This window comes from Myotis lucifugus, unplaced genomic scaffold (assembly GCF_000147115.1).
Source record: "Myotis lucifugus unplaced genomic scaffold, Myoluc2.0 scaffold_67, whole genome shotgun sequence".
Classification (NCBI taxonomy): Eukaryota; Metazoa; Chordata; class Mammalia; order Chiroptera; family Vespertilionidae; genus Myotis; species Myotis lucifugus.
In genome coordinates, this window is record NW_005871115.1 from 5,196,416 (window position 1) to 5,211,524 (window position 15,109).

Consider the following 15,109-nt stretch of genomic DNA (forward strand, 5'->3'; position numbering starts at 1 on the left):
AGGATTGGGAAATGATCTTAACCATGTTACAGATGCTTAAGCAAACATTTAAAATTAAGTTAGCATAATCAGCGGCACAACATAGATTCATTGTGAAAGTAACTGTGACAAAAAAAATTAAAGAAAAAAGAACATCAAAGAAGCAGAAAAGTAACTAGAATAAGAAATATACTTTCCCCCTGCTTTGGTCCAAAAAAATACTACTTATTTTGAAGTGACAAATAAAAACCTAAGCCATTCTCTGCTTTCAGGACAGAGACTGTAAAGCAGTAATACTCATTTAGTGTTATTTTTACAAAAAACCTTTTCAGTAAAATAAGAAAAACACTAAATTTTCCAGTAAATTCAAGTCACGTGCAACAGACAGGATATAAGAATGTGCTATGAGAAGAGAGAGAAGAAATGATTTTAATATCACTAATTTTCTTTATTGGAATTTATGAAAAACTCAATATACCATCATCAGTCAAGAAAAATAAATCCATGATAAAATAATAAAAAATATGGTTATATTTATTTATATTTTTTAGAATATCTTTACTTGGAAAAGTTTTAAAAGGTATGGTACTTGACACTAATTTTAATGCCTCTTTCAAAAATCAAAAGACTTTATTATAATTCATTACAAGTGATATTACATTAACTAAATTCCATTTCTATCTATTGAGATTTTCATATTACTGCACTAAGTTCTCACCCATAATGTATTCATTATTTACATATACACTGAGTGGCCAGATTATTATGACTGGCCAGATTATTATGACCACCCCATCAGTACTTCATTGACACTTCCAAAAATAATGAATATTGAAAACTTCCTAAGCAAATACTCTCAAGGTTTTATTATTATTATTATTTGCATAACTAATTCACTTCATTGTACTGATGGGGTGGTCGTAATAATCTGGGCACTCAGTGTACATACACAGCACAACGCCGAACTTCCTCAGCACCTACTAAGTGCCAAGTACTGTGCTAGGGCCCATTAGATACAGAAACAGTCTCTGACATCAAGAGTAGGGATGAGGTCATATAAATTTCAGATAGTGTGAGATGTATAGAGGAAGGATCACTAAACATGTGTGGGAAGGAGAAGACCAGAGTAGCTTCCTGGGAAATGGAGATATTTAAACTAAAATCTGAAGGATTACTAAGAGTTGGAGAGGAAATGGTGTTCTAGACATGGAAGAGTAAGTGCAAGGTCAGGGAAACCTAAGACTGTCAAGCCCCAGAAACAGCAAAGTAATCTAATATGGCTGACTGCAGAGAATGCACAGAAATGCAAGGTGTGCAGTGAGAAGTGGTTAGAATCCTAACATGACAAACTAAGGGATTTAAATGCTCTCTAAGCCAAAGGTAATCCACTAAAGCAAGCATGTCAAACTCACGGCCCACAAGGAATATTTTTGCAGCCCAGCCAATATAACGGTATGTAAGAAACGTCTTAATAAAAATTTCATAACTTAATTTTTACAATATCCTGTTATACATAATTATTAATAACGAACTACAACATTTGCTAAAGACTGATTACTATAATCGTGTTGCATCCATTTCCCTTATGTGCTTTATGCACAGGTGCACCATTTTTCTCCACTAATACTAGCCGCAAATATTTCAGCAGCTGATTGCCACGTCATTAATCTTGTACTGACTTGTTTGGTGTGTGCAACAGGAAATATTTTGCTTTCAGAGAACAAGAAAAATAGGCTTATTTGCGTTACACTTATTAATTTGTACAGTTATTCAGTGTCTGGTAAGTTAATGTTCAAGAAAAAATGTAATTTTTATTAAAATGCTCTACTATTTTATGTTAACGATTACTCATTTATTTTAGCCCTTTGTATTCAGCATGTCTCTATTGAAATAAACCTACGTTTCTATGAAAATTGAAGCTTTTTGTTTTTTTGCAGCCCACATAAACTTAAACCTTGTTTATTTGTCCTGTGTTAGCCTTTGAGTTTGACATGCTTGCACTATAGTATGTTCAGCACAGGAGTGATGGAATCAGATTATACCCTCAGGGATCACTGTGGGGGAAGAATGGATGGTAGAATCAAATATAAAAGGAAGATGAATTCTGCTCTACGTAGTAGATGGCTGAAAAGAGGGCAGTAGACTGAAGGTAAGAAGCCTAATTAGACACTCTGTTGTGATTCATATGAAAAATGAAAAGGTTCGTGGCAAATAGTGGGAAGAACACAGACAAAAGACAGAAAAAGTAATATTTAAGCAATATCAATTGGAAGTGGTAAATAACTAATTGCAGAAGGTAAATTGTGATTTCCATTTTTCTTGTTTGCAAAACTGTAAGAATACTGGAGGAATGAATATATAAGAAATTCATTTTTAGAGAGAGAGAAATATCTATGTCAGAGAGAAACATCGAGTAATTGCCTCCCATAGCACATTGACCAGGAATGTGCCCTAACTGGGAATCAAACCTACAAACTTTTGGTATACAGGACAATGCTCTGACTGAGCCACCTGACCAGAACAAAAGAACACATTTTAAAAAGGGAGAGTGATGAATTGAGTATTGGTTATGCTGAGTTTGCAGTATTTGACACATATTTAAATGAAGCTAATACAAGGAGACATTTAGCACATAAGAAAAAGGACACTAGCCCTGACAGGTTTGGCTCAGTGGATAGAGCGTCGGCCTGCGGACTGAAGGGTCCCAGGTTCGATTCCGGTCAAGGGCATGTACCTTGGTTGCGGGCACATCCCCAGTAGGGGGTGTGCAGGAGGCAGCTGATCGAGGTTTCTCTCTCATCGATGCTTCTCTCTATCCTTTCCCTTCCTCTCTGTAAAAAAATCAACAAAATATTTTTTAAAAAAAGAAAAAGGACACTACATATACATTTGGGGGCATAGGCATTCCGGTATAGGTTGAAATCATGGACCACCTAAAAAGGGGAAAAGAAAAATATCAAGCAATAGAATTGCTGGGTCATATGGTTGTTCTATTTTCAGGTTTTTGAAGAATTTTCATATTGTATGTTTGTTTATCCTCACCCAAAGGTGTTTTTTATTGATTTTAGAGAGAGAGAAAAGAAGAGAGAGAGAGACACTGATTCAGTGTCCCAATCGGGGATTGAACCCGCAACCTAGGTATGTGCCCTGACCGGCAATCAAACCCACAACCTTTAGGTGTATGGATGATACTCTAACCAAATGAGTCACACCAGCCAGGGCTCCAAACTGTTTTTGATAATGGCTGCACCAATTTACAGTCCCACCAACAGTATATGAGTGTTCCCTTTCTTCCACGTCCTTGATAACACTTGTCATTTGTTGACTTTTTGATGTACCGCACTCTGGTTTTGATTTGTGTTACTTTGCATGGTGACAGATGGTTACTAGACTTATTGTAGTGATCACATCATAAGGTTTATAAATATTGAATCACTGTATTGTATACCTGAAACTAAAATAACATTATATGCCAACTATACATAAATTAAAAAAGGAGGGCGAAGGGCTTAGATAACTCAACATTTAGGGTCTCATAAAGGATATAGAAAAAACAAAATAAACAAAACAGAAGCAAATTCAAAAATACAGAGAACAAAGTGATGGTTGCCATATGGGAGGGGAGTTGAAGGAATTAAGTAGAAATTGGCAGCTATAAAAATAGTCACAGGGGTATAAAGTACAGAATAGGTAATATCCTATATAATAAAAGGCTAATATATAAAACGACTGGTTGCTATGATGTGCACTCACCACCAGGGGGCAGATGCTCAGTGCAGGAGCTGCCCTCTGGTGGTCAGTCAGTGTGCCAGAAGCTGGGCTCAGGGCTTGAGAGCAGAGCAGTGGTGGCAGGAGCCTCTCCCATCTCCATGACAGTTGGACATCCCCTGAGGGCTCCTGGACTTTGAGAGGGTGCAGGCTGGGCTGAGGGACCCCCCCCTGAGTTCACAAATTTCATGCACTGGGCCTCTAGTAGTTAATAATATAATAACTATATATGGTATTAGATGGATACTAGACTCATCAGGTTACCCATCTTGTAGGGTATATAAATGTCTAATCACTATGTTGTACGTTTAAAACTAATATAATACTGTATGTCAACTGTAATTAAAAAGTAATAATAAAAAAGAAATATCCAGCCTAGGCCTATATTGCTCAGTGGTTAGAGTGTTGGTCCTCACACTGAAGGGTTGTAGGTTCTAGTCCTAGTTGAGGGTATGTACCTGAGTTGCAGGTTTGATCCTGGCCCCCAGTTGTCCACATGTGCAGGAGGCAACCAATCAAGATGTCTCTCACACATTGATGTTTTCTTTTTCTCTCTCTCATTTCCTCTCTCTCTCTCCCTTTCCCTCTCTTCCATTCTCTCTAAAGAGCAATGGCAAAATAACCTTGGGTAAGGATTTTTAAAAAATACATCCATTAATTAGAAAGAAAATCAAAAGATACTGGTGTAATCAAAATTAAAGGTAAAAGGGTTTCAAGACAGAGGGAATAGTTATGTGAAATGCTAAGGACAATTTATTTCAATCAGAGCAACAAAGATATAGCTAATATTTTGTACATGCTTTACTTCATTTATTTTTCTACTCATCAGATGAGTCTTTATATTATACACACCTCTGTCTCTGCTTGAGTTCTTTGACAGCGATATTGAGCAATCAGTCTATCAGCCTGTGCAAGGGCTAGAGCTTTTGCTTCCAAGAGATCTTGTAGCCTGCTGTCTTTGGACTACAAAAAAAAACTGCATTAATCTTCATCATTTCTGGAATACATCCATTAAAGCTTAATTGTTACACGTAGTTAAAATAAGATTGTACTCACAGCTAATGTAGACAGTTTCATCTCATATACATCTATTATGTCAGATAGTCTCACATCATTAATCTGATCCTTTACCTAAATTTTAATAAAATTGAATCAAAAATCAGAAAATTTTAACATCTGACAAAATAAACAAAAATGCCTACTAAAAAATGGCATCATTAAAACTTAGTAAGTAACAAGTAAAAAAAAAAAGAATGTAATATCAGGCAATTCACAAAACATTTCACTAACCTGGCTATTGCCTGAGAATATCTGGGTAAAATTTAGAATGCTTGTGGGAATTTAAAACATATTTCTTAATCTGAGGATGTGGAAAGGGTGGGCTGGCTGGGAAACAGTAGGGATATATGATAGCTGTGTTAAAATATAGGGTTTTTATGGCTGATTTTTTCTTATTTCCAAAATTTCCAGAATATTGATACTTTTTATATTAAACAGTTTCATCAATCAAATCTACATCTAAAGTTGTTATAATCAGGGCTGATATTCATTGATATGTAGCAAGCAGAATCCCATTTATAATGCTGTTTATCACTCACCACCACTCCAGACTGAAGTTTCTCTATTAAGTCCTCAATGTTCAATCCAGGAATTTTATCTTTCAAAACTGGAGGAGTTGAACATTTTACTGATGTTGGAAAATTATGATTTAATGATTGCAAAGGCATTCTCCTGGGCATATGTTCTGTTTCCTGTTGTCTATAGGCATTGTTTGCTGCTATACTTTCTCCAAGTCTGAATGAGAACCAAAAAGAATAAGAAATAATTACATAAAAATAGAGCAAAAGACAGAGTTAGTACAGAATTGGGGAATCTTTTAGAATAGGTCTTTTTGGGAATATAAGTCTTCAAATATTTTTGAAATAATCTTGGAATCTATGATGAAGTGGGATTTTGGGAAATATCTAAATTTGCTAGAGGAAACTCTTTCCTACTTACAACCCTTCATAAAAACTACTCTACGTCTGGTTTGGAGGCACTAGAACTAGTTGGTGAGTGTGAATTTATTTATAAAAATTAAGTACAACATTATTGATAGTGGTGAGAACATTGTTACCATTGGTATGGTAACATCACCTGGCCTTTACCTATGGTCTTCACCCTTTCCCTTTCTCCCTCAGTATATGTTCTCACAAACTTGACTTACATTCCACCCCTTCTATTTACCCTGTCTATTCCTGCCTCAGAGCCTTTATAAGCTGCTGCTTTATATAGAACACTTGTCCCACCAGATCTGCATAGTGTTGGTTCCTCCTTATCATCAGGTCTCATTTTAAATTCCCTTCCTCATAGAGGTCCCTCTACTCATAATGATCTGCACATTATAAAACTTACTTGTCTCCCAACTAGAATGTAGACATCATGACAGAAGGCCCCCTAGTTCACTGCAATGTCCGAAATGCCTAGGAGAGAACCTGCCACATAGCTGGCCCTTACCGGATGTCTGTTAAATATTTAAATAAAATTTACACACACCAAAAAAACCTACCTACACACCCACCCACCATCCATCCATCATATAATTTCACCTTATTAAACTGTCTAAGGCAATGTAAACAAAGGTATAAATAGATATAAATGGACACCTGAAAGTTTCCAAAGAGCAAATTATACAATACAAGTAAGACAAGGACAGCCAAGACGTGAAATGGTGGGAAGGCGACATATACAGATATAGAAGATGAACTCCCACTTTCAGTGATGCTGAAACTTCCCATTCTGAAGTGTGGGGATTTTGCTTCATATCAGATTACCACAGCTGAAGCAAGCAGGCTACCACCATTTCTATCTTGTGACTTGAGAAGCTCCCTATTTGTCCATTTGTTTCTTAAAAAATATTTATTATAAAATGAAGGGAGCCTGGCCAGTGTAGTTCAGAGGTTGAGGGTTGACCCATGAACTAGGAGGTCAGGTCAGAAGCCCGAGTTTCGAACTCTATCCCCACTAGGGGGCATGCAGGAGGCAGCAGATTGATAACTCTCTCATCACTGATGTATCTCTGTCTCCCTCTCCCTGAAAAAAAAAAAAATACACACACACACACACACACACACACACACACACACACACACACATATATTTAAAAAGTTAAGGGACTTTTGCCATGGCCAGTTGCTGAATGGTTAGAGCAGTGGTCAGCAAACTCATTAGTCAACAGAGCCAAATATCAACAGTAGAACGATTGAAATTTCTTTTGAGAACCAAATTTTTTAAACTTAAACTATATAGGTAGGTACATTGTTATTAACTTAATTAGGGTACTCCTAAGGCTTAGGAAGAGGCACACTCAAGGGGCCAAAGAGCCGCATGTGGCTAGCGAGCCGCAGTTTGCCGACCACGGGGTTAGTGTTGGCTTGTGGACGGAAGGATTGCAGAAAGTAACCAATAGACGTATCTCTAATACATCAATGTTTCTCTCTCTCTCTCTCTCTCCTTTCTCTCTCTCTCTCTCTCTCTCCTTTTTCCCCATCCCTTCCACTCTTTCTAAAAATCAATGGAAAAAATATCTTCATTCCTTGGGTGAGGATTAAAAAAAATAAGAAGGTAATTTGATTAAGTGATCTCTAGGTCTTGTTTTCCGTAAATTACTTCTGAAAAATGAGTTTGCTAAGTCAGTTAATAGAAGTAGCAGAGGTTAGCAAACTTTTTCTTAAAGGACAAGGCAGAAAGTATTTTAGGCTTGAGGGTCTATCCAGGAGTGGAAAACATCCGGCCTACAGGCCATATAAGGTCCCCAAAGGCATTAGGGGGGAGCTAATTAAGTGTAGTAGGCTAATTTTATGTTGATAATTTTGTATGTCCCTCGAATGATGTTATAAAAATCAAATGGCCCTTGGGAGAAAAAAGGTTCCTCACTCCTGGTCTATATAATCTTTGTTAGAACTGCCCAACTATGATGTCATATCATGAATATAGACAGACAATACAGACAGTATGAAAATGAGTGGATATGGGCCTATTCCAGTAACACTTTATTTACAAAAACAGGCTCCTGTCTGCTGGTTAGTTTGCTGACATCTCGCATGTACAAATGTTTTACCTACTTACCACTGCTTCAGTTTATTCAAACTACTTTTGCAAATACATTTATACAAAGCACTTCAACTTTTTAAAGCATAACCCTACTAGACATTTTGTTTGTTTTTCAAACCTAATAGCAAATATTCTCTTAATGTTTGAAATTAATGAGTATAGTGGATAATTCTGCTTGGCCATTATTGATTCCACTTTCTGATAAAAGCACAGAACTTTTCTTTGGGAATCCTCTCACCCCCTACCTCCAACCTCCCACATTCCCTAACTCCCAACCTCCAGTTCATGTAGTTCTCATATCTAAATCCTTGGCATTTGCCAAGGTGCCCTCCTTGGCAAATGACCCGGATTTGGTCAATGACAGTGATGCTTAGACTTACTTAAACAGTTGAGAAGGAAAAGCTTTTTGTAGGGAGGAACTAAACTGGTAGGATGTAAGCTTAGTCCGAGTCTACTACATTAAAAAGAAGTGGTGAGAGACAGGAGCTGCATAACATATTTAACCATCTGGATCTAGCTTTTCCCTGAGTATACATATACCTGGTCTTTTCAGTTGGAATCAAATTTTAATTACTTGAAAAATTACTGTTACAATGAAGTCTTCATTTCACTAATTTTCTAACCTGGCTGTATTGAGGCCTATTAAGGAAACACAGCAGGATATTCCAGCACTACAAGAGATGTACTGCAAATGATGACAACTCACACTAAAGCAGGAAAATCTGGCAGTGGAGCAGCTTCCAATAATATTCCCAATCCAGACTGGACTTGTTCTCTATTATCTGATGTTAAAGCAAAAGCCAAAGGAGTTATCAGGCGTGGATCCTAAGCAAATCAGAAACCAGAAAACAAGAGGCAGAAAGAATAAATAATGTCAGGTCTTTTAGAGTAAGGTGAATAATCAGAGTAAATCATAAAATAATTTTAGGTGAAGTCTAAAGTGTTTCTATCTGATGTTTGAATGTATTTATTAGTTTTTACCTTGTTATAATTGTCTTGGCAATCAATACTAACATTAGCTTTAAAAATCTGGCAAAGACTTTGAGTGTTTTTGACTGCCTATGAAAATCATGTCTTAAATATTTTGAGGAATTTAACATCTGACTACAACTGACTAATGTTTTCAATTATTTTCTTTTTCTAACTACCATTTAAAAGAAAAACTGGCTAATCATTTGCAAATTAAATTAAAAAGTTAAAGTAAAATTCAAATGAACTCAATTTTTTAATTTAGTGATTAAAACAATTATAGTTAAAGTATAAGTCTTTCATGTCAGTAAATATTTTATATTAATACTGTAAGCCCCAAACCAGCTATTATGAAAAAAATCCCCTAAGAACTAACATAAAATCAGTTTGAGAAAAACATTACAACATGAATCCTTTATAACGATCAACATTTTACTAGTACAATGTTGAGTGTCTTATAGGTATTCAAATATAATCTAATGCCACAGAACCATGATAAGAGCTGGACTTTATCTTTGTAATCCCCATGGTAACCTACCATAATTGCTCCCATGGAGGGGGATCATTATTTGCATTTTGTAGTCAGGAACCTGGAGCTCAGAGAGGCAAAATAACTGGCTCAAGTCTGCAGTGACTAATAAGTAGTGGAGTCAATAACTAAACCCTGTCTCTTAGGCATTATGCTCTTAAAGTGTACAAGTACCCACCCTGTCTCTTAAGCATTATGCTCTTACAGTGTACAAGTGGCCCCAGCCTAAGGTTTCAGTTTTGGCTTCTACCCTGTCTATAGAGATATGAGAACCATCTTTGTTAACTTATTATAGTAACTTAATGCTCACATTGTTGTTAAATATCTATTATAAAGCAGGTTTTGTGGATACCAAGGTAAACATCTAGAGCTCTTATTCAGCTACTATCATTTATATTTGTGAGTTAGCTATTTTCTGCACAGCCTCTCTAATCTTATCATTCATAATCAAGTCCTTTTCTTCCAAATGTCTCCCTACCCCCTTAATATCCTACCTCATCAACTCAAACTAAAAACAAACCCTCACACAAATACCACTCCCCTCATCACCATAACGTCAACAAAAATAAATGAAGAAAACTGAAGTAGGACACAAAAAAGAAAAAGACTTAAGAATTGTCGCTATCATGAATATTCTGTACATTAGAACCAGGAGCACTTACATTCAGTTTCTGCAAAAATGTAACATAACTGTGTAGTAAGAATATTATAGCTACTTAAAACAATTAATAACTTTAAGCTTTATTCTGATGCCAATTCTAAGAAAATAATCTAAAAATTAAGAATTTTAAAACAAAAACATATATTAGGAAGCATTTACATATGAATAATTACAATTATTTGAAGTATATAAACTCACCTGAAGGATTTTGTAGAAGCTTACTTCCATACCAGGAACTAAATGTTTAAGTCTGTTCATCAAATCAAGAGTTTTCAAAATTACATCAGCAGCAAGTTTGCTTAAAAAAAAAAAGTCATATTTAAATTAGTTAACTAAAAATTTCCTTAGAGTTTATTTTTGTACATAATTTTAAAGAAAATGAAAACCAACACCTTTGTTTTTAAATCTCAAAAGATACAGTATTGTTTCTTTTGAGAAGTAAAATATTACTGAAAAGTAAAAATATCAGAGACCAACATCCTTTAAACTCAAGACCCAAAGAGAATAAATCAGCATTAATAGTTCTGATGGAATTTTTTTTTCTATTCTCAAATACCACCATGCCTCAACTTTCTGCTTCAAATTACTAGCAGCATTGGTAACATGACCCATTTAATTCTTAGTTTTGCCACTGGAATGTCAACAATAGAGGGCAACGGTGTAATACCTAAATTTACTGAATGAATTATACTAAACTATACCCAAACGGGAGTACAAAAAAGTAAAAAGATAATCCTTGTTATTGAAGAATGCAATTCTGACAATTATATTTATGAAAATTGGAACAAATCGTAGTGTCTAACACTTAGCTGGTCCTCAATAAATACTTGTCAGATGGACTTAATTCATGTGGGAGGAGGGGGATAAAGTAATCCCATTACTATGCCACTTTTAACCAGAAATCTTAACATGCTAAGGTAGAAGCGTTGTCTTTGTTATTAGAAAACTTACAGCAGTGACTAATTTGCTCATGATAAAAACTACACGTTTTGTCATGCTTTTGCATTTAAACATATAGAACTAAATGGACATAAAAACAGTTCCTAAGGCAATGTCAAAAAGACCTCCAGAAATGTTCAGGAGTATAAAAGACCCTTAGATAATCACAATAAATTAAAACATGATGAAACAAACCTAAACAATGAAAAATAAACCAAATGTTAATATCCTTCTTCAGAAGCATGTGATCTATGGATTAAATAGATTTTCTAAAAAATCATTATGAAATTATTTTTAATTCTCCACTACACCTTGAGTAAATAGAACATACCCCAAGGATATGCTTCCAAAAGGGATGAGAATCACTACATCTTTTTATTTTTATTAAGTTTGGCTGTACCATTTCACAATTTGAATTTCATATACTTACCCCAATTCAGAATCAGCGACCTTTGTTCCAAACCCCAAATCAATCTTGCCATATGTAAACTGTTGTTCTATCAGAGTGGTACATTTGACAGTAGTCAGAATTTTTGCAACATTCACTTTTAGAGTGTCGTCTCCACATAGAGGTAAGTTTTGTTAAGGCACACAAAAAATTTCTCAAAAAGCCTATATTTGTATAGCACTTTACAGCATTGAGGATGATTTCATGCAAACTATCTCACTGAAATCTGGTGTATTGTTACATTAGCTCAATGACAGATTAGAAAACTAGAGCTAAGAGCATTTAAGTGACAGGTAAGTGATGAGACTGACACCAAAAGTTTCAGACTCAAAGGTGAAACCGAAAGAATGTTCCTCTACTAGATGGGAGTCTTTTGCTAGCAGGCATCACAATGGTTCAGTAAATACTTACTGAACTAAAGGAAGTTATTTTCTCATACTTTTATATTTTAAGTTATTTTGAATACTAGAGGCCCAGTGCATGGGGCCCCTCGGCCTGGCCTGCGGGGATTGGGCCAAAACTGGCTCTCCAATGTACCAGAGGGGTCCTGAATTGCAAGAGGGCAGAGGTCAGCCCGAGGGACCCCACCGGTGCACGATCAGGGCCGGGGAGGGATTGCAGGAGGGCTCCAGGGCATGTCTGGCCCGTCTTGCCCAGGCCCGATCGGCTGGACCCCGGCAGCAAGCTTACCTACCGGTCGGAGCGTCTGCCCCCGGGTGGTCAGTGCACATCAGAGCAACTGGTCGAACAAACGGTTGGACACTTAGCATATTAGGCTTTTAATATATAGGATTTATCATTTTAAAGAGTCAAGTTTTCCTCTGACCTGGTAGCTCAGTGAGTTAGAGCACTGTCCTGATATGCCAAGGTTGCGGGTTTGATCCCTGGTCAGGGCACATACAAGAATCAACCAATGAATGCATAAATAAGTGAACAAATTGATGTTTCTCTCTCTCTCATAAATAAATAAATAAATAGGTACCAATCATTAAGAGAAGGACTGAACATATTATGGATATCTGTAAGGTCAAGCAAAGTAATCATTTATCTCTATAGCAATGGTTTTCAATTCTGGCTGTCTGTCAGAATCACCTAAGTAGTTTAAACAAATAATCATAAACACTCCTCCCCACTCGTTAAATTAGAATCTCTGAAAGTAAGATTCTGGTGTCAGTATTTTTAAAATGTCCTCCTACTGATTCTAATAAACAGCCCACATTGAGAGTCACTGCTATAAAGGAAGAAGGGAATTAAGCAGCAGCAGCTCGGAGAGGAGTGGAAAGAGATGTGGTGTTTGTTCTAGGGCAGGACAAAGTTGAGCAAATTCTTCTTGCTTTGAGATACAAAAAAACCTAACTAGCCAAATGCAAGAGATTTGGCTCAAATATAGTGGTTTCTTGCTGATAATTTTTTAAAAAGCATTATTAAATTTTTTAAAAATTGAGATTTGGACTTTTTTGGAGGGTTAGAATCAGCTGATCTAAAAAAAACAAAAGCTAACAAAGAAAGACCTAAGAAAATCAGTAAATAGAAGTTAAGCAGTGATACTAATTTTACTCAAGGTCTTTTTTTTTTTAATGAATTAATTTGTCTTGATAACATTTGTCTGTTTTATAATCAAGTGTGATGTCACCTTTATTAAAAACATTTATGCTTTAATTTTTAAAACACAGCTAAAATTTACTGAGCTAAAACAATGACACCTTTATCAACATTTATTTATTCTGATACATTCCACCAAAGATGGCACCACAAATCATCCAGAGGCAACTATTAGCATCAGAAGAAAGTGAAAGGGCAGTTATTTTAGAATATAGATCCTAATCTAAAATGATAAAAATATCTAAATCAAGTTTAAAATGCATTTTTGAAAATGTTCTTTAGCTTAAAAGTTTTGCACAAAAATAAGGAAAAAAATGTCTGAATAACTTTTATAGAAATTATTCATTGAGAATTAGTTCTATATTTAAACTTCAGTTCAATAATTGTGAATAGATACAAGCATGAGAAGTCACAAAATTATAACCAAAGACAAAAATGCAGTAAATACAATGCTGGGGAAAAAAGTGAGAGGTTATTTAGTTTCCATATTTATAATAGTAAAGGATATTTAATAAAACTTCAGTGGCTTTGATCATCCTTTCACATTTTTTTCTTATTAAGGCCTCATCTAGATTTTGATCTGTGAACTGAAGCTGATCAAGGACTGTAGGCAGCAGAAGGGTCACAAAACGGTCAGCTAAGGAACTGTTAGCACTATCTATGACATCCTGGAATAAATATAACCACCACCACCGATTAAAAACAAAACAAAAGATGGAATACAGAATGCAGAAATAGTCATAACAAAGCTACAATGTTCTCTTTAAATTTTTTACTTAATAGTTCATTGACCTGTGTCTATTTAAAATCTACCCTTATCCAGTATCGAGACTATGATGATCTTTTCTTCAAATGGAACAATAAGGTTTTGGGTTAATCAACTGCAAACAATTTCTAAATAGATTATACTTGTGATTTAAAATTATTATAAAGTGTACTAAAAACAAATATCCTGAACTTGCTAAATGTAATTACAATAATTAAATAGACACTAGTTTTAATGCTTTACAACCACAAATAATTCCCATCAAGAATCTCAAAGGGCTCTTTAAATACTAAAACTGACTTAACAGGCAAGACCAATATAAAACAGAAAAAACAACTTGTGCATAATTCCTAACAAATATATTTAATCATTCATACGTATTTGTTTGTGCATAGGATCTAGGAAGGGAAGGGGAAACATTCTAGGAAGAGAATGAGGGTAGGCAGAATGGGTAAAAACAGGGAGAATAGTGGAGAATACAAAATAACCCTGGTAGTAGAATCTGCTAGAATATAATGGACTCTATAGAAGGAATTTTGTCTGTATCCTAAGTGTCTAGACATGCCTGGCGTGCTCCATGCTACTTCACTGACTCAATACAATGTTCCTCTGTTAATCAACTCAAAAGGCTAATAAAGAGAGCAGACAGTATCTACTGAGACAGACAGAATGTGATTATTTCAAAAAATAGTCAAACATACAAACCATAAACCTTTACTTATTACACTGAAAGGAGTATATATAAGCTATTCAGTATCTACACTAATAAAAGAGAAACATGGTAATTAGCGTGCAACCGCTACCCTTCCCATTGGCTAATCAGGGCAATATGCAAATTAACTGCCAGCCAAGATGGCGGCCGGCAGCCATGCACTGAAGCGAACAGGGAGGCTTGCTTGCTCCAGTGATGGCAGACTCCAATGTTCCCCGCCTGACTTGCTGGCCTCTCAGCTGCAACTCTAAGCAACTATGTTGCAAATATAGAAGCTAAGCAACTATGTACTATGTTGCAAATAAGAAGCTAAACAAAAACCCAGAAACCAGCCGGACTGTAAGCCAGCCAGACCAAAGGCCAGAAACCTGCTTTCAGCAGCAAGGCATCAGAGCTAAAGCTGGCCCAGAATAAAAAAAAAAAAAAGAAAAAAAGGAGCGGTTGGGAGCTTCAGTCACCCGCTTCCGGAAAACAGCCCTCAGCCCCTCACCCAGACTGGCCAGGCACCCCAGTGGGGACCCCCACCCTGATCCAGGACACCCTTCAGGGCAAACCAGCCAGCCCCTACCCATGCACCAGGCCTCTATCCTATATAGTAAAAGGGTAATATGCCTCCCGGCACCGGGATCAGCGTGACAGGGGGC

General features: G+C 36.1%; 1 protein-coding gene across 1 annotated transcript in view; it reads right to left on the minus strand.

Moving 5' to 3' along the window:
* CIP2A (cell proliferation regulating inhibitor of protein phosphatase 2A) overlaps positions 1 to 15,109 on the minus strand; it is a 45,759-nt gene that overhangs the window by 8,631 nt on the left and 22,019 nt on the right. Inside the window, exons 10-16 of the mRNA XM_006090082.3 lie at positions 13,496 to 13,655; positions 11,368 to 11,509; positions 10,197 to 10,296; positions 8,546 to 8,664; positions 5,346 to 5,541; positions 4,804 to 4,878; positions 4,600 to 4,710 (exon numbers count right to left, since the gene is read on the minus strand). Of these exons, the coding sequence (XP_006090144.3) occupies positions 4,600 to 4,710; positions 4,804 to 4,878; positions 5,346 to 5,541; positions 8,546 to 8,664; positions 10,197 to 10,296; positions 11,368 to 11,509; positions 13,496 to 13,655 (903 nt within the window). The remainder of the gene's footprint in view (positions 1 to 4,599; positions 4,711 to 4,803; positions 4,879 to 5,345; positions 5,542 to 8,545; positions 8,665 to 10,196; positions 10,297 to 11,367; positions 11,510 to 13,495; positions 13,656 to 15,109) is intronic.